Genomic DNA, 20,192 nt, shown 5'->3' on the forward strand with positions numbered 1-20,192 from the left:
CAGAAGAACCATCTTCGTATGTGACGTTTGATTGCGTCAGCTACAAGCATCTTCGTTCGAAATTCATTTTTCAGAATCATGAGATACTGTTAGGTGAAACCTACTAAGTCCTGGTGAGGTATATTTAGAATAGAACGTTTCAATGTATTTTAGATAATTTGCAATCAACTAGGTGGCGACAAACTGACACACCACGTGACACCAACACCGACAAATGGGATACTGCAGCTTTACACATGTCTTACATTTCTTTTGGCACCCACTATATAACTCATAATGTTATATGACCACATATTTGAGCATAGCGCGAGTATTGCGCCGTTTCCCACAGTCATTGTTATTGACCACATTCTGAGTCTGCATTCATGACGCCCACTACGACAGTAGTACACTGCACAATTGTTCAATAGTTATATTCCCTGAGTACAAATAGATATTTTTTATGAGAAATTGTACTTTTAAAGCGGGAGGGTCGTCAGCTGCGCACGCGCGGGAATTAATTCCCAAGCGACGATAAGAACACACTCTAAACGCAAAGGGTAGACGCTTATTTGTAAACAATGACACGCTATGGCCATCTGACGCATGTGCAGATGACGACTCCCCGCTTTAAGTATTGTTGACAATAAAAGATGTACGGAATGATGTGGGCAAGACTCTGGCATTGTATGTAGTGTTGGTCCATCCTTGAAAAAAAACTGTTAATTTTTCAGTATGCACACATTGGTCTGCTTGTCGTTTGAAAAAATACTTGCCGACCAGTGAAGTGATTTTATTTACTTGTGATGGCTTTTCAGTTTGACGACGCGAAATGTCTTTTTTTGTGTGGTATAATGAATTGTTCGGTCCACTTTTGACAAGGAATAAGGTCACGTGAATCAACGCTCATCGGTCCGATACCACGATGTGATAATTTGAAATTATCATGATATGCCCATGTTTATTAGCGTTATCAGTGATTTGTTGAATTGGACGTTCTTTCTGTAGTTTATGACTATAAAATCGCGTAATGCTACTGGTAACTGAAGGTGGGCTTGGCTCCGTCCAACTTTTAAAATGCTCAATAAATGTGGTCTTTTGCATGATGTTCCGGTATAAAAAAAACAAAAAACATGTCGCTCCCATCATTAATATTTTCAATCCTACTGTATCCATGGTTATTGGTGATCGTTTAGACTTACACTTTGATTGGTTGTGCATGGTGCATTCACAATAACCAACTTCCACAAAATTACCGCAGTCCACAGTAATTCTGAACAAGGACGAATCCAGAAAAAATCATCATCGATGTGTTCCCGAATTCCGACCATCAAATATCAATGCTAATAGTCTCAAGATTCCCTTTGAAGTTCATTGGATGAGGCACTGATTGCAATTTTATTTGAATAGTACATGATGCCGTCTTTAGTGTGAGGAGTTGTATGAAACCCTAATTATCATGCGTGACATCCCGGCTACTATTCAAGTTTGATTTCGCACCAAACGGAGGTTGTTAACTATCAGAAATTTTTACGTTATGACAGCCTGAATAAAGTTAGTTTAACACCTGACCACCGGTGTATTCAGACAACCAACGCAAACACGCCATCACGCGACAGTAATGACGAATTTCTTATTTTTATGTTTTTTTCGTCGAAATGGTTGGATTGTTTTTTCTGAAAAGCTACTGAATTTGGAAGTTGTTAATTAATGTTATTACAGAATTCTAATTACATCCTGACATGTATAACTGCATTAATTCAATCAAATTTTTAGGTTTTTTAATTAAAAAATAAAAATCCTGCCTTCATCTTAAACTTCCAAAGTTACAGCGCCCTCTCGGACGATGTGCTACACGCTGTGAACGTCTGGAATTGATATGGCTTTCTTAAAATAGTTGCATAAAAAATATACCCGAGTACGAAAATATTAGCATAAGATAAACTGTAATATAAATAATCTCGATACTGAGTATCCGTAATCCACACAATTGATGTTAATGTTGCATGTGACCATCACGTCATTGACTAATTACTCTAACTTTAACAGTTTATAGACAACAACCAACATGGCGTTCGCCAAGAATGATATCATTACAGAATGGGCTATTAATTATGGTCATTACTAAAATTTTAGATTCCGTTCAGTTGCCCTTCTCAACTTCAGAGGACCATGTATGTGTATGTACGATCGTATTTGGTTAGCGCGATTAACACCGACCATGTGATGAGTGAATTTCCGCGAATTTCCGGGGCTTGAACTTACAGCTTGGAGGCTGTGGATCTTTTTATGCCCTGTCTATCGGCATCTGGTGTATCGGCTTATTCTATCGTCATATTGCATTATTTGTTTTGGAATCATTTCCCATTTATAACGTTAGCAATTTTGCCATTTCTTAGAGCAGAAATTTTGACCAGCAATCCACTTTTGTTTTGGATCAGCATCCATCCGAATCAAAATGCCAACAAAAGGTCGCATGCACCGTACTCCGGTGTGGATGCATCACCCTAAATCAATATATCAATATACATGTATTCACAAGTTTGTACAAGTGTGATATTTCAAGAGTTGTTTACTGACTGCTGGCTTGGGCGAGTGCTGAGTTATTAGTAAACAATGGCTACAGTACCAGTATTGTTAATCTTTTACTCAAAATAGAGCACCCGCAGTATTCCGAAATGGTGACGTGACACATTTACGTATTACAAGGTCACTGGGACCATGCCGCTAAGTATGCACAAAAAGCAGTATTCGTATGCGGAGGTCGACACGATGCAAGACAGTGCGTACGGTAATGTATCCTCGTAATAACTTTATTACCATACATACTTCTGATGTAACTACTTTGTGTAGGATGCCATGAAATGTATGAAATTGTGAGAATTATTGGAACTTTCTTACAATGAACTTGATTTTAAAAACGTTCGCTATCATGGTAATCGTTTCATATTTGGAGTTCGCATTCCTAATGTGTTAGCTATCAGATACCATATGTAATACCCAAAAATTTAGTTATGGCGACTCGGTGACAGATTATTGTATCGGCCTGGTTTCAAGACTGTCATTTGTTAACACCAATTCAATCTTTAACTATCGTCATTATTTTATTATTTCAATCATATAACCTGGTTATTAAGTATTCGCAATGTGCTGGTATTATGACACAGTTCTATTTCAGACCCCAATTATCAAGTGCTTATACACTGCAATTAATAATGGATAATTAATTTATTAAGTAATATGTTATTAGGATAGTAAGGAAGTCCCTGCGTATACATTTGTTTGGTGGATACATTTTTGGTAGTTTGAATCAGAGATCCGTCAATTTGTTTATAATTGACAAGTTCGTGTAGAAAAAAGACGGCCATTTTATTTCACATTTTATTTGCATAGCCACTGATGCATAATCACAGAACCCGCAGATAAATGATGACATCCCCTAATTAATAATGAATTCGCCCGTAAACAAACTACTGGAGCATAATTAGACGACATATCCCAGTAATATGTTTGTACGTTTCACAAAATACAGATGACTGACACAGGAATGGAAAATACGGAGGGAGTTCAACATCTAGTGAAAGATTTCGCTCTCCGTACAACTTCACATGGAGTAGCCCGAATCGCTGCCTCGAATACACGCTTTCGACGAACAGCCTGGATGGTCGTCGTACTGGGAGCGTTCATCGGGTACAGTTTGCATGTAGGTTCCCTAATTGCAAGATACCTACAGTATGACGTCGCTGTTAAGATGGAGGTTGTATCTGGAGATTCGATCACCTTCCCAGCTGTCACTGTGTGCAATTCAAACAAGTTACGACTATCTGCTATCCTGAATAGTACTTACAAAGACCTCGCTAAAGTGAATGAACCACTCTTCTCCTTCACGTATCGTGGTGAGTAGACAATGACGGAGCCGGAAACCTCGCTAAGCATGAAACCACGATTAGATTTCGTTCTCTTACGAAATGAGTCGTCGGGTATTTCCTTAGACAAACAATCGTTTTTATGTTGGTACTTTAAATAAATGAACTTCAAATGTGTACCAAATTTCGAAGACCATTCTGAAATTTCTATTTGAAAAAAGAGTGGTTAAATATCCAGTGGGAAGAATAATGCCATCAGATTTTACTTTTCTCGGACTACAAAACGGCCAATTCAACGAGCAAATGTAATAAAATAAAGTTTCACTGCTATCATTCCTTTCGATTTTGCTCGTTCGATGTTCCTGGAATAAATTAAACCGAGAAATTATTGTACAGTTATTGGCCTCGCCGGAGGACGTTATCATGAATTATGTTAATTAGTGCCGAAGCCAAGGACAATGATTATTATCCCAAACAAAACAAAAAGGGAGTAAGCTATGTTAAGCTGTGAGCCAACATGGAAACTTTCAAAATCAAAATTAGCCCACAGTGGGGAAACGTATGTAAAGTGTCTTCCATCTTTTTGTCATCTGCAAAAATCTAAATGTCCCGGATGTTATGACATAAGAGGCGCAGCGGAGGTCAATGCGATGTTGTACTGTCTGAGTTATTTTTATCATTTTTATTCGTGTACTAATTTTGTTGTCAGGACCGTGCATGCCGGGCGACGTACCATGCGACGAGCAGAAATCGAAATGCATCAAACAATACATGTGGTGCAATGGTATTGTAGATTGTCCCAATGCTATTGATGAACTCAATTGTCAACGAGGTAGATACCAAATATTCAATTTTATAACGCGCATTGCGTATATTGAATTTATTGTGAATCATTAAATGTACTCTATTATTATTGCATAATATCACATGACGTGGAAAAACAACTTTTCGGTTGTTGGCATCGTCCAAATTTGAATATGATAATAGTCCGTTGTTCATTTCATCAAACTTTTCCGTCTACCTATTTTGAGTACACATACTAGTTGAACAATAACGTTGTCATCGAATTTTCCTAGTGTTACTCAACACAAACCTTTGAAATGATTCATTTTAAAATATATTTTGCTTAGCAATATTATGATGGTACGATTTGAAGTTTTCGTTTATACCTGGTATGTTTATACCCACTTGCATGAATATTGCACATCCAATCGTTTGACAGATTACGTTAATTGATCACAAATAATATTCATCAATGACCTCTTCTCGAAACACCTTTTAACTGTTGTTGTTGTTGTTGTTTGTACTCGATATCTAAAAATAAAATTCTAAGTTGCATTCGCTAAGCGATCACCTGTTACATATTATGTTTACGTTGCCAATAAAAAAAATGCAATTGTTGTTCGTTTTTTTTTTAATGATTTCCAGGTAACTGTTTATCAAACCAGTTCAAGTGCAACAACGGGAAATGTCTACCGCTAACATTGAAATGTAACTTCAGGGATGATTGTGGTGATAATAGTGATGAACTCTTGGATGGGGGTTGTACAATTAGTAAGTATGACCGTTGGACTGGCAATAACGAACCACACTGTCGCGTTTGCCGAACGTTTGTGCAGCTATTTTGTGCCAGTAGATGTGATCAAAATAATCTACCCGATACAGACAACTAGCCTGGGTGTTAATTTATGCATAAAATTAAAGTAGTGAAATTTGAGCTGCTGCCCTGCAAAATTGACAACTGGTAGACAGTTTTCAAGACGGCACTTTCTTCATAGTAAACAGATGTACCCATAAACCAATTTTGACAGGAAACAGAAGCATGGTTTAGAAGCTAATTTTTTAAAATCACTTTTGACCAAAAAAGCACATTTTTGTGCATATTTCAAACTACAGTGTCCATAATAAAAATTACTAAAAACATTTTAAATTCATACAATAAGCTTTCCGAAAATATATAGTTTTGTGGACAAGGGAGGTCATCTTGGTTTCCTAATTAACTAATTAAAATGCCTAAATAATGCAAACCAGCATACAAAGTAGTAAGGTTTTTACATTCTCCATTAAACAATAACTTATTATTTATTTATTTTTTACTATTTTACTATTTCAGGAAACTGTGTTGAAGGGGAATACATGTGTTCAACCTTTGAGTGTATACCCGAATATAAGCTGTGTGACGATAAGCCTGATTGTGCTGATGGTTCCGATGAAATAGCTCCATGTACACTTTATAAAGGTTAGATTTCTATTTATTATATATGCAATTAAAATGTACACTTTCAAAATAAAAATGATAAATGTTTATTTAAAATTTACACAATTGTCTTTTTAATCGCATATGACTGATTCAAAAATACACTTCACACATTGATGAGAGAACATGAAAATTATAAACTGACACTGATTTCTCTGGGTTTTTTCGTCACTGGAATACAATTTATAACATATTTATGTTTATGAATTTAACTTTAGTTGGACAATGCCGCTATAGTGTGGATGATAGATCGTTTAGTTGTTCCGGGCGTGAGTATCTTTGTTCATTTCATTTTTCTATTTGTCGTTTTCAAATAGAGAGATCACTGGCTATTATTTTAGATATCGTCAATGTGTTAACTGAATTATAGCCCAGAATGGCGCGTTAGAGATTGGATACGATAGGAGAGATGGAGATACATGTAGGCAGATTACTAATTGAACACTTATATTTTCTATGTAGCTAGCATTTGGTTTTCACCTTGTAAGGGTGGATTTATGGAAACATGTATATTCAGTGTTGAAGAAGAATATATGTGTTTACACCCTTCCGATGTGTGTAATGGTGTTGTGGATTGCTTCGATGGCACCGATGAAATTTGTGACAATTGTAAGTAATTCTATTTTTAATCTTTGTACAGTACAGTTACGGGTACAATCCTTTGTACAACTCGCTTGGGAATGTACCAACAGAACTAATCACGTGCTGGTTTGTTATTGGAAATAAATGTATTCAGCCAGCAAAAAAACTCCCCTGTATTTTCGCTGCTTTGTGTTAAATATTATTTACTTCTTTAGTAAATCCTTAGTTATACTCGACTAATCGTTGTTGTTTCATGCTACTTCTAGTATACGTTCAAATACTTGGTGCGCCACATTTTTTTACCGAATTTAGTAAAATAGTTCTATATTCGACGCAACAATTGTCCACGCTTGGGATTTGTTTACAGAAATATACACTGGTATCTGGCACTCGTGTGACGTCATTTTGTTTCTCGGTATACCTACGGCGCTGATAGATACTACCGCAATAAAGGAAGATACTTGTACGCGATGACGTCACTCGTTAATACCGAGGGATTAATTTTTATATTTGAAGTAATTTTATTTCATTTCAAAATTACAAATACACAGACAAGAAAAAAACTAGATAAAGCCAATAAGTGTGTAGTAAACAAATAAACTGCCATATTTGTATTCAAATATAGACAATCATATATATACTAGGCTGTACAAAAGAAAAAGAAATTTGATATTTTCTTTTATCATAAAATTTGCATGAAACAATTGACATGATAGATAACACTTTCTGTACATCAACCCCCAAAGGCATTAAAAGAAAAAAGTACCAAAACCAAAAACCGTTTAAGAACATAGCCAAAAAAGCGCAACATCATAAGGGGAAAGCGAGATTCACACACACACACACAAATGAAAATACAATGATGCACAATGTAACGCCGTCATAATACAACTAATAATAACAGAGCCTGGTTGGTTGGTAAATTGCAAGACAAAATTTGTAAGACACACTAGCTTTCAGATAACTGTTACAAGTTATATTTCGTCATATTGTTATTAACTACATAATAATATACCGAGGGATTATATATAAATGTCATATTATCAAGAAGTTCAAAAAAATAAAGATAGCAAAACGTACTTTAATTCTTAGTACTTATATTCTTAATGTAAATTAAATATATTCAGAAATGTACAAAGGAGTGTCACGAGAGATTATCACATAGACCAGTTCATACACAGATGCAGGGGACATGTTCTAATAAACTAAATTTTGATTATGCAATGACTCACCATCCCACACTATAGTGTCCAGAGCCTGAACATCGTAAAGTCCATGTCAGGTATACTAAAACACTTCACATGTCATACCACTTCATATAATATCATTAATAGGTCGATATATTGATTGAAAATATATATCACAATATTAGGCAAGCCGTGTCATATTGTCACTAACATTTCAGATCACTGGAAATGTCCGTATAATCATTTTAAATGCGACGGAACAGGTCAATGTATTACCAATAGCCTGGTATGTGATGAGGTGATGGACTGCAAAGACGGAAGTGACGAAATTACTTGCGGAAGTGGTAAGTTTAGGGTATATTCCGTTCGGTTCATCATGCGAGCTTTCAGGAATGATGATATCGAAATATTTTGGCTGCGAAACTGATTCGGTGAGGTCACTTAACCACATTTAAAATTGGATTTTATGATTTGAAAACAATGTTTTCCCATCAATGCGAGCATAAACACAGTTTTCATCACGAGCTGCTTCGCAAATTTCTGCAAGACTGTTTAAAATTCCAAATCTTGGGCGACGTTCTGGAACTCATTTGTTTATTAGAAAACACAATTGAATGAATTTGCCAAAGGTAATCTTGGTTATGCCATATTTGCGACTTTCTGCAATAACCAGGCAATGATACCAGGTCAAGTGATATTGTTTGCGATCAGTAGTAACAGTTAATGCCTAATAAGATATCTTCACATATAATGTACGTAGACTCTTTCACGTGTTGAATGGGACATTTTCCCGATGATCTGTGTATATTTCTAACATATATATCATTCGATATTTCAATAAATAGGGTTAAAATACAATGGAACAATGTGGACTTGCGAAAATAATTCATCTTCGATTCCCATACAATTGATGTGTAATGGTTTTCCTAACTGCAATGATGGAAGTGACGAAGTAAACTGTGAGGATTGTAAGTATATTTTTATTAATTCAATTATTGAGGTTACAAACATACTAATCGAAGATTTGGGGTTACCATCCTGATTTTTGACAAGATAGTGGTCAGATTTTAGTGAATTACAACGCTTTTATTTCTGCTTTAGCATTAAGTTCACTCTAATTTTACATTGAATAATCATTTCAATTCGGAATGCATTTGTATTTGCTTAACATGTTGTTTGTGTTTTTGCATTAGATCCATGCCCACCCGGTATGTTCAAGTGTGCCGTGACTTACTTGTGTGTTGATGAAACAAAGCGATGTGATGGGTCTAATGACTGCGTTGAAGTAATGCTCATACCTTTCGACTTGTCAGATGAAGAGAATTGTGAAAACTGTTAGTTGAGTAAAAAAATAATATCAAATCCAATTAAATTTCAAACTTCTGAGAATATTATAATTTCAAAATCACGGATTAAAGAGGACGTACTCTGAACACATTTGAAAAACAGAGTCAATCAATGAGGGAAATCTATGTCCATAATGACTATATATTGATGTCAGTGTATTGAAAGTATGCTCAGCCCACCTATCATACACCAATGCGAGTCACAGTCTAATGGGCATATTATAATCTGACATCTTGTAAATATTGAGGCATATAACGGAGTTACGATGTGCGCCCACTTGCCATAGAGCTTCTTAAATCATGGGCAACTTGTTTTCTACAAAATATGATTTAATATATACCTTTGTTCATTGTATTCAGACGAGTGTCCCTCAGACCGATATCGATGTGGAAATGGACAGTGCATTGATATGAGACATCGATGTGATTATCATTATCATTGTCTAGACCAGAGTGATGAAATACACTGTACACAAGGTGTTTATTGTATAATATTCTGTTATATATGTTATTTTTACTGGTACAAATGCCATTCGTTGACATCTGTATTTCGTGGTTGTGATCATTTAATTTTTTCTAATAGCACGCTGTTAACTTCGAAAGTGGTTGGTTGGTGGTAACCTGTACATGTGAAGGTTTACTTGATTGTTTATTTGATCTAAGTACTTTTTTATCACGTTCTGCGATCGATTCATCTATTTCTTTGACACAGCTATAGAACTGAAATGAAGGCATATCGAGACAACGTTGATGACTCGTCATATTTTTTAGCATGTGTGAATTATGTTATTTTGAAATGAATGTCGAAAAACTTGTATGTTACAATGCAAAACTAATGTGCATAATATCCGAAGGACATATACGTATAGGTAAATCTAGAGTGCATACGCTGTTGCGTTTTACATTACATCATCGAACGAATACTGTTATATTTGAAAAAAAAACAATAAATCCTTTTCAACTAAGACAAAATATAAAACGGTATTATACAAGCTCGGTCAAAACAAGTATTATTACATAACATCAAGTAAATTCAACTCGTTTGTTTCATAAACTGGTTATTTATGTGTAGTTACGTAATTATGTAGTTATAAATCAAAATTCTGTCTCAAAGTCTCCTCAAACATCTTTTAATAATCATCAAAACTTGTTTTACTCAGCGCCACTGTGCTTTATTGTGTCAGTGTGTATCTCTAATAGCGCTGGTTTTGTTATATATATTCGTCTTTGCAGATGATTGTTTATCGGACAGGAAACTGTGTTCAAATAAAGATGGAAATTATTGTCTAGATAACACTAGTTGGTGTGACGGCTCCGACGACTGTTTTTTTGGTGAAGATGAGGAATGTTACAACTGTGAGTTTCACCAGTTATTAATTTGAATATTGCAATTAATTTATTACATGTTGTCAATTTCAATATTATCCCAACTAACCAGTGTTGAAGCGGCCGTTACAACTGAACTACAAAATCTCGAAGCCATATGCTGAATGCACAACACGTTGACTTACCTAGTGTGCACCTTTACGTCATTATGCCAAAGAATGCAAAGCAGATAAGCTGCACCACAGTCCTGAGCTCGAATTCTGTATTATGTGACCATATGTTCGTAACCTGCATTATATTTATGTACTTATAATTATCACACCTATTCGTGATTATTTATTTGGATTCATTTAATATGGTATAAAATTATGCATATCTAACCCAAAATGTTTTGTCACAGATACTTGTCCACCGAATATGATAAAGTGTGGTCTATTGTGTGAAGTACTTGATAAGCGATGTGATCTGAAATCGAACTGTCTCGGAGGCATCGATGAAGCTGACTGTCAAAATCGTAAATATTTCTTTATTGCATATATTCATAATTAATTATTGTCTTTATGCCAATCTAACTATATAAAAAATATTTAGCGTTATAGCGTAAAGAGTAACGTGTTTTACCACGTTGTATGCAATTATTATTACAGATATGTGCCCGGATGATAGTTATTTTCGATGTCGTAGTGGTCAGTGTATACCTCGGTATCTGTACTGTGATGAGCCAATAAGACCTGACTGCGCCGATGGCAGTGATGAACTCTTCTGTAACAGTGAGTCGTATTTCATATATTTTCCGGTGATGTTTTCTTTTCAGGTTTGTTTTGTAAGAGATCGAGATATAAGCATAAAAAGCGGAGAGAAAATTACCAGTATATTAAAGAATAAAGAACGACACTACGATTCGCCAATTATTTGCGTATATCCAGTTCCATACACTGCTCTGATGTAAAAACATTGTAGATAAAATTACATGAATCGAATTGGCAGCCATTTTGTTGAGAGTCCAAAAATCGAAATCAGTAAACGTGTCCAGTACCGATGATCGGTGATGAAAATTTTGATTTTATATATGGCGGCCATTTTGTTTTGTTTTTTAATCGTGTCAATATTGATTTCTCATTAAGTTAGTGTCAAAATCAATTAAAAGTGTGCACAAGTTTTATACTCATATGTGATAACCTGGGTTGTTTTGTTTTGTGATTTAATCAAATTTGTCAAATTAACAAAAATGCCCAGACTTCTGAAATCACAGTCTGTAACTGCAATCAGGAACATATATACTAGGTTATATTTGCACGTTTTAATTTTTTGTTTGGATTTAAACAATAAATAGCCAACTGTAGATCATTTCATTTTACCCATGCTAGTTTCTCTGTCTCTACGTCTGATTATAATCACCACATATCTTGTCTTGAGAACGACTACCAGTGAAACCACACGGGATTTGAGCATTGTCAGAGATAGTTGAAAAGACATTGACTTCAAAATATTAAACCAGCGGTTTTGTCAAAACAACCAACGTTAACCTAAAGAAATTCTGGGCAGATGTCATGAGCTTGTGGTTAAAAATGATCACACTGATATCAGATAACATCAATGCCACTTGATGTAGGCCATTGGTTTCTTACAAAAACAGTTTGCTTGCCGACTAGTTCAGAATGTGCTCTCACAACACCCACTGTCACTTCGCTGTAGTATACTTCAGACTTTATGTACAATTCCTAACTGATTTGACCATAGTTTGTAATGTGTTTTGGATGTAATTGTTTTGTGTTCATGAATTTATATTTTTCCTTTTGTGATTGTCGGTTACTTACATTTTGCAATGAGTTACCATGCCTTCAAAGGATTCGTATTTTTACATAGATACGTGTGATAATGACGAATTCCAATGTAAAAGTGGTTGGTGTATCAATGGTACATATACATGCGATGGTGTCAATGACTGCGGCGATAACAGTGACGAAGACAACTGCCCAACATGTACGTAAAACATTTTCACAAAAAGATATGGTTGAAATTGCAAATTTTTACATATATTGGGAATACAGACTATTTAAATAATCCCTACAACTCTGAACATGGATTAGTACAATCATTATTATTCATATAATCAACAATTGTTAATGTGTTTATGAATTAATTATGTTTTCACCCGAAAAGCGCTAGTCAAGCTCATTGCATGCGTATAGTACCACACTTGGGATACAATATCTTAAATTGATTATTCTGGTTTCTCCCACAGTCTGTGAGAGTGGCGAGTTTAAATGTGAATCTGGCTTCGACAATGGTAATCGTATATCCACGCATTGTATCCCAATGAATCGTCAATGTGATCGATTTATTGATTGTCACTATGAAGACGACGAAGCTGGTTGTGAATACCGTGCGTATGAAATATTTAACTTGTAAACGAAACATGGACTGCTCGCTGTTTAGAGTTCCCGTACTATTTCCATAATGTAAAACCCCATGTAAAATGTAGAATAGCCAATAACCTTTAATTTCACATTTAGATATATTTATGATGTACTTTCCAACAATAATTCTAAATTTGTTGATTATATTCCAATGGTATTTTCAATTGCACTTGGTAACAAGAAGACTACTGCATCTTTTTTTCTGCGCCTTGATCTTGTCGGATATAGACTGAAACCAACTCAGAATGATCTATGACGGGTGCTACATCTGGGTCAGGATGTGCTAACAATTTTCAAAATGTCATTTCATGTACACTATATAGTACATGTGTTTTCTCTTATTGATTTAATTATGTTATGTAGTTAACTTGTCAGTTGTTTTGCTCTTGTGAATTTTTTTGTTAATTGTTTTTTGGTCGTTTTTGGAATTTGTTCATTTTGCATCCTGTCCCTAACCCAATCATTACCCCCCTTCCCCCCAACGCTAGACTTAGCGTTGGGTGCAAAAAGAACTCTCTCAATTTGTGTTGTGTTCCAGGACTTGTAAATTACCATATACGACTTTTGTTCAAAGATTTACAGTTGAGTAAGTTATTTCCTCTTTGCGTCTAAATTCCACAGATGTTCGTGACGTGACAACAGAACCTGACTGGAATGCTAACTACCTTGATATCTCGGACGACCCAACTGTATATGAAGCTTTCCGTCGTTACGTTTTCGTCAATCGCCCAACTGACTTCATCCCCCGTGAATATCCCCCCTTGTGGGATCACTTTCTGGTGTCTAGTAATACAGCTGACTTCAGTGATTTGAAAACTGTCCTGCGTTTACAACGAGAAGAGCTAAAACAGTTTGGTCATCAAGGCTCAGACTTGATACTACAATGCAGCTACGATCAGAGAGAATGTAACCCATTGTATGTAATGGCAGATATTGAGAGCACATCTACTAGCGTAAATATGTAAACTAACTTGCAAGTTTTAGCTTAGTTTTCTAACTTGTGTGCTCATCTATTCATATCTGCATGGAAATAAGTAGTTTAGCGGGGCATCTAATGTCGTATTTGTGTACATTATTCATACAGGGACTTTTACCAATTCGAAGATGACGTATATGGGAACTGTTACACGTTCAATCATGAACAACAGAGAACACTTCTGAATGCAACTAATACAGGATCAGGATTTGGTAATTTCAAATATATATATATATATATATATATATATATATATATACAACATACATACATACAATATACTCCCATATTCACAAAATCTGATTGTCTAACCACGGTATTCCTTTACTGTTATCAGAAAACGGATAGTGACGACACGATTGAAAAAAACAAAACAAAAAAAAGCGAATTGATAATCTGTCTTACAGTATTTCAGTCACTATCACCCCTAGTATTACAGTAATAGTTTTAACAACTTTTTAGTATATATGCCAAGTCAATGTAATGTATTCATTTATCTTCCATATAAGGAAGGTGAAATGTGTGACTTTCTGAGCAAATATATTACTCGAAAATGGCCGCCGAGATCTCACCGAGAGCTACGAGACTTGACATTACGTCATCGTGTCCATTTGGTACAAACTGAATACCATGGTTGCATAGACCAGTAGAAAATTTGACGCGATGACGGGAGGAGGGGTGAAACACAATTCGAAAGAAAGAGGTCTTGTGGTGCCTCGTTTTAAACAAGAACTAGGCGGCCATTTGCGCAAATGAAATACTTAGTTAACGTGTTGCTCATTCGATATTTCTTTATATAACATAGTAAATATATTCTAAAAATGTTTAGCTCATTAATGTCCCTGATGTATTCAATATTACAGGTGATTTATTACATGTATTATTTTCCCTTTACAGGACTAAAATTGACACTTTTTACAGAACAATCTGAGTACATCGGTATTTTTGGACAGGAGTCCGGCATCAGGTTGATGGTTCACGATCCATTTACAACTCCTTTCTTAGAGAATGAGGGTATTGATGCAAGAACAGGGACAGCAACATCAGTCATTATTAAACAGGTATACAACTAAGGAATGTATATCAGTACATGCAAGAGATTACACAATAGTCCTTGGAAACATATTGCCGCCTAGACCTAGATGACAGCAGTAGAGAGTGACATAACCCGTGGATGTCTCGCTAATCTTGAGATTTTAGTGGCCATTTCTGTTTGGCTGGTTTCCGCCTCAAGTGACATGGCGCAGCAAGCCAAAAGAGGCCGGAAACTAGTAACGGTTCCGGCATTCTGATTGGTCCGTCACTTTATCGTTGCTTGTTCATTTCCCTGACGTCAGCGCTTACGCTCGTGGTCCTAGAGCATGGTTTCCTTTTATTCTCGAAAGTTGGGCGAATATAAAACTGTTCCTTGTGTTATAAATTTTCACAGAAACAGCGAGAAATGCCAGAAACATCTCAAATATGTAAGTCTAAGTAAGCAGGGTGTATGGGCATGGCTTAATGGAGACTTGTTTACAAAAAATGAATAACAGAATGTTTTCAAATTACGTCACTTAGTCACATGACTTTGGGCCAGAATCCAGGCCCTGTGGGACAAAATGGCGATTACTAGTTACCTGCGTCCTACCTGCCATTCACAGGGGACGCCGGAACCAGAAATCATTTGTGTCTGATGTCTATTGCATTATATGTTGTGTTTCAGAAGGAGTTTATAAGTGCACCTTGGCCGTGGGGCAACTGTACTGACAAGAAGTATGTTGATTCAGGAGAATATCGTTACTCTTTGATTGTAAGTATTTCAGTCTATATTATGTGTTTGTACTTTATTTAGTCTTGCACTTGTGGACTGTGTTAGTCGTTTGCTTTGGTTGGTTTTTTTTGTATTTGTATATTGATAAAGTATGTTGTTATTTTCTGTAAGTGTTTATAAGACGTATACTTTTACACAATTATCTGTCTTCTCTAGGCATGTCAAAAAGAATGCTTGCACTTACGCATGTATGACAAATGTGGATGCGTTGATTCATTCTTCGAGGATAAACCACTTTGTGATATTCTTGACAAAGAACAAGGTGCGTAAGATCAGGTTCTCTAATATATACGCAATTTAATATTCCCTGTAGTAATTTTCGATGAACTGAAAGTGGTTCAATGATCATCGCTCTTGATTTGTCAAAACAGTAGTATACAAATCGATTGCATTTGTTAATGAATCAGAACATCCCATACATATCCCTTGTTAGACGTCAAATGAAATTATAAAATCGATTTAAAAAGTAATGATGATTCAGAAGCTGAATATATTTAGTATCAAAACTGTCTATTCATCGAATCTAGTCGTATCATCGTGTAATTTCCTTATTGATATATATTCCTTCTTAAATTCGATCTGTACTCCCTCCCGTAGATGCATGTGTTCAATTGATGTATTATTTCTATCAGAAAGGAAATCTTGTATGCGACTGTCAGCAGCCATGCAGGTAAACATACTAACTCAATTGAATCAACGTATATATATACAAACAGAATTTGAAACACCAAACAAAATCCTGCCCACAAACAAGTTACTCTCTGATTGGTCTGACTTTTAGGTGTCAACCAATTAGGTACAATTTTGTAAGTAGCGTCAAATTAGCTTCAAAAGCTTGGCGTCAGTGTTCATGATGAATTATTAAAGTTGCATCAATATTGATTGGTGTGACACATCTCTTATTTTTAAATAAGTATTTCGAGTTAATATTCAATCTTAAGTTTTGGAAAAACTAGTCATGTTCATAATTACGCAATGTTGCGCGTTAATAACAGTCGGGAGAAACACATCAATAATAATTTGTGTCACAACCTCTGTCGGCAACCACTGTCCAATCAGACAAGTTAGTTAATAACGATATTGGCAAAAATACTCATACACCAGAAACAACTATTGCCCCAGAGACCGTCCAAACGATTTTCAACGCTTTCCAACCTAGTAATTATCGTTTTATTATTATTCGATGTGCTATACTAAAAACTGATGATAAGTGTGTCAGGGGACGTCAACCAGCACACTTGCTGAATGGGCAACAAACGTCTGTACTCCATTTGGGTAAAAAGTAGGTATTTTATGCTATAAGGAGAGCCTGCTTTTTGATAAAATGCGTCAGTACGGAACTGCATATTTATAACGAAAACGAATTGAAAATGTGTATCATACATATATAGGTATATGGTTGATAAATAGGGGTATGAAAACGTGTCGATTTCTACAGATTTTGTAACGTAAGGCGTAATGTACCATGTTGTTGTTTTTCAGTGACACCAAATACGATAAGATATTATCTTTGACAACGTGGCCGTCAAGCACATTTTCGGTGAGATATATTTTAGTACATGTAGTTTCGATATGTATCATGTGACATATTATTATAATGAGAATGACGTAGACATCATATGACGTGGCAGGACACCTAAATAAATCGATATTAGGCTGAACTTTTATAATCACACTGGTTATGACAACAAAATGGCACATAAATAGAACTATAAACCAATAAAAAACGCAATGAAACTACTCCTTCACACAATTTGATCAGAATAAACAAATACATGTAACATCCTGTTCGTTTATATTTCGCATTCCAGCCCCGTTTACTCAGTAGCTTACTTGCAGTTAATCCGAAAGTTGGTACAATTGCCAAAGAAAATCAGCTAAGGTAACATCTAATTATTCACAATCCCAATAATAACACAGTATTGTTAATCAAAATGTGTGGTTTTTCAGTGTTTACGAAACATCAAAGGAACATGAAAGCTTCCGCGATTGACTCTTATTGTTTATTCTGCCGTGTTAAGATACACAGATCGAACTCTTCACGACAAATTATTACGCCCTTAGCAGATATTATGACACAGTATTAAAATAGTTCAACCACATCGTACATGCAATTGGTTTGGTGTTCGTGTTTTTTTTCCGTGTACGGCTAAATTTGAAATTAATATCGTAATTATGAGACAGAAAAGATTAGGTTAAATATATCAATAAAATGTATTGTATATTTTTATTTTGATGAGTTGTCAACTAGTCATATTCGATTGCCTTTTTTTGCAGTGCCAACCTTGCACGTGTAAAAATATATTTTGAGTCCCTGAACTTTGAACGTGTATTGGAAGTAGAAGACTACCCGGTAAGTTAAGTACAATAGTAGTAGAGTATGTTTAGTACGCATAGTACATATTAGAGTGGGTTTACAATGGTATACACGCTTCACGGTAAAATAATAAATATTTCAACCCCATTCGAAGGGATTACATTGATCACGTCCTGTTTGTTGGTGAATCATCCAACTACCCACTAACACAGACGTGTTTAGCTGTACATTCTGTGGTTAATGTTGTGGGCTTTGAAATCTTAGTACTTTAGGCCAACTCTATCTCCTCGTCAACTCCGTGTAAACCGTGCATCATGCTAAAGTTTCACAGTTAAAGCAACATGCAAGATCTGTTCGACACAAAAGCTGTATAGACTTACAAAATATGTGAAAGTTTACAGTCTGCACAAAACCAAGTGACACATGTTTGAGCTACAGGAATTAATGTGCGGCTACAAAAGTGGTATAACATTATTTACCATTACTTATTATGAAACGGTGCTTTCTTGTATAGTTTGCGTGTCTTTTTTTATTAATGAACGCCACGCCATACGTACTCATGTTGTTGCTATTTGCAGTTCCCTCAACTTATGGCGGACGTAGGTGGCGCTCTTGGACTATGGGTTGGTCTATCCCTTATCACAGTGGTCGAGTTTGCCGAGTTCATATACGAATTACTTCGCTCGTGTAGAAGACGCTCAAAACAACGGAATGACAAAAACGGTAACGGAACATCTCACGTTGGGACGTAACTTCCGGCGGATGGTAGCATCGGTGGACATACATAAGTTAGATTTTGTGGTATACTTCAGCGTGTGCGCATTTGTTTATTGGGTGGGTGACAATAAACGTCGTTCTGTAACTGCCTGGGCGATGGTCATGTCCATTAAAGATGTCAAATACACGTCATTCAAATGGACGAATCCTACTAAATGAATAATTAATCTAATAATAATCGCATATACACATGATTTTAATCGACTATTTTTCATAATATTCGCAAGAAAACAAATCGAATTACCTGTAAATTGTGATACTTAAAAGTTCATTGTTGCACATAGGTTTTAAATATTGGTGGCTGTTTATAATGCCTCTGTCATCATACATGCAGCGCACGATAGATGGTGTGAACAAACAATGCGTTTATGCATGGTATATGTAGCATGGGCCCATATCAAATACACCGCGTCGTTTATTTCAGTTGTAGCACTCACTTGATGCGTCTCCTACGAGATGTCCTGGAACGTAGATATGTCCCAATTTATCGGTGTTCATTTTTACAATGAGATGTTTCTCGTATTTTAAGTTGAATGAATATTTTGCAAAATCGCCGTCTCCCAGTAGTTACAATAAAATCAACATTTTCAGTACAAAACTATAATAAATTCTGAATACAACTATATAATTCAGTGAGTTTCAAAGTGTATAACTATTAAACATGTATTGAAATAAATTAAACTATGAGTATGATGTCAATCCGTGTGAGGTTGTTTAATGTTCTATTTTCAATTGAACGTATCCTTCTAAAACTTTACGTTCAAATAATCTTGGTTACTGTCACACGCAACGTAATATTACCGTAATTGGTATAGTACAGGTGTGATGGTTCAAATACCAAAATGGCAACTGTAACAATAAGACTTCCCTGGTGGCGATGATAAAATACGAACACGGAGCCAACAGATGAGGTTTCAACTGGTACTGATATTATTATACTCTGCAAACATCAAGTACAATAACGCGGTAAAACTCCACTACTTCAATACCTAGATACTTAAACTCCAATACAATTTAACGAGATCTCCGATCTGAACTCAGTGCTGAACAACTCCCCTATATATACCCACACTGTCTATAAATAGACCATTACATCAGCATACATAATGAGTCTGGAACTTACTACAAATTTCTAGAATGTTCCATTACCTTTTATTGCCTCCTACAGTGTTCTATTTCCTATTCAACCATTTTCTAAAAAATATAGAATATTCCACCCAGACACAGTACGGTTCTAGAACATTCTCAGTGACACGGAAGTGGTAAACAAGTCGTATGCGACATGCCTCCCCTCTCAAGAATATTATAACATATAATATTACATGACTAGCAACGACGTCAATAATACG

The 20,192-nt window shown here is 35.6% G+C and overlaps 1 protein-coding gene across 1 annotated transcript; it reads left to right on the top strand.

The window, feature by feature from the left end:
• Positions 1 to 3,511: 3,511 nt before the first annotated feature.
• LOC100370225 (uncharacterized) lies at positions 3,512 to 19,542 on the top strand. The gene is made up of 24 exons (XM_085508419.1): positions 3,512 to 3,875; positions 4,555 to 4,677; positions 5,274 to 5,399; positions 5,959 to 6,084; positions 6,565 to 6,711; positions 8,090 to 8,215; positions 8,717 to 8,839; positions 9,065 to 9,205; positions 9,578 to 9,694; positions 10,451 to 10,573; positions 10,944 to 11,057; positions 11,191 to 11,313; positions 12,410 to 12,526; positions 12,789 to 12,929; positions 13,585 to 13,924; positions 14,048 to 14,151; positions 14,837 to 15,000; positions 15,642 to 15,728; positions 15,906 to 16,011; positions 16,347 to 16,419; positions 17,232 to 17,289; positions 17,561 to 17,631; positions 18,027 to 18,102; positions 18,645 to 19,542. Exons 1-24 carry the CDS (start codon positions 3,512 to 3,514, stop codon positions 18,816 to 18,818), a joined length of 3,264 nt encoding a protein of 1,087 aa, XP_085364545.1. The 3' UTR covers positions 18,819 to 19,542.
• Positions 19,543 to 20,192: the final 650 nt, after the last annotated feature.

The sequence above is a fragment of the Saccoglossus kowalevskii genome, chromosome 15 (assembly GCF_978046115.1).
Source record: "Saccoglossus kowalevskii chromosome 15, keSacKowa6.1, whole genome shotgun sequence".
Taxonomy (NCBI): Eukaryota; Metazoa; Hemichordata; class Enteropneusta; family Harrimaniidae; genus Saccoglossus; species Saccoglossus kowalevskii.

What these genes read in the sequence shown, in the direction of transcription:
- LOC100370225 (XM_085508419.1), top strand. Translation starts at nt 3,512, where the DNA reads ATGACTGACACAGGAATGGAAAATACGGAGGGAGTTCAACATCTAGTG. An exon ending in TGAAGCTGACTGTCAAAATC is followed by an intron (nt 11,058 to 11,190) that starts GTAAATATTTCT and finishes TTATTATTACAG; the next exon opens with ATATGTGCCCGGATGATAGT. An exon ending in TGATGAACTCTTCTGTAACA is followed by an intron (nt 11,314 to 12,409) that starts GTGAGTCGTATT and finishes ATTTTTACATAG; the next exon opens with ATACGTGTGATAATGACGAA.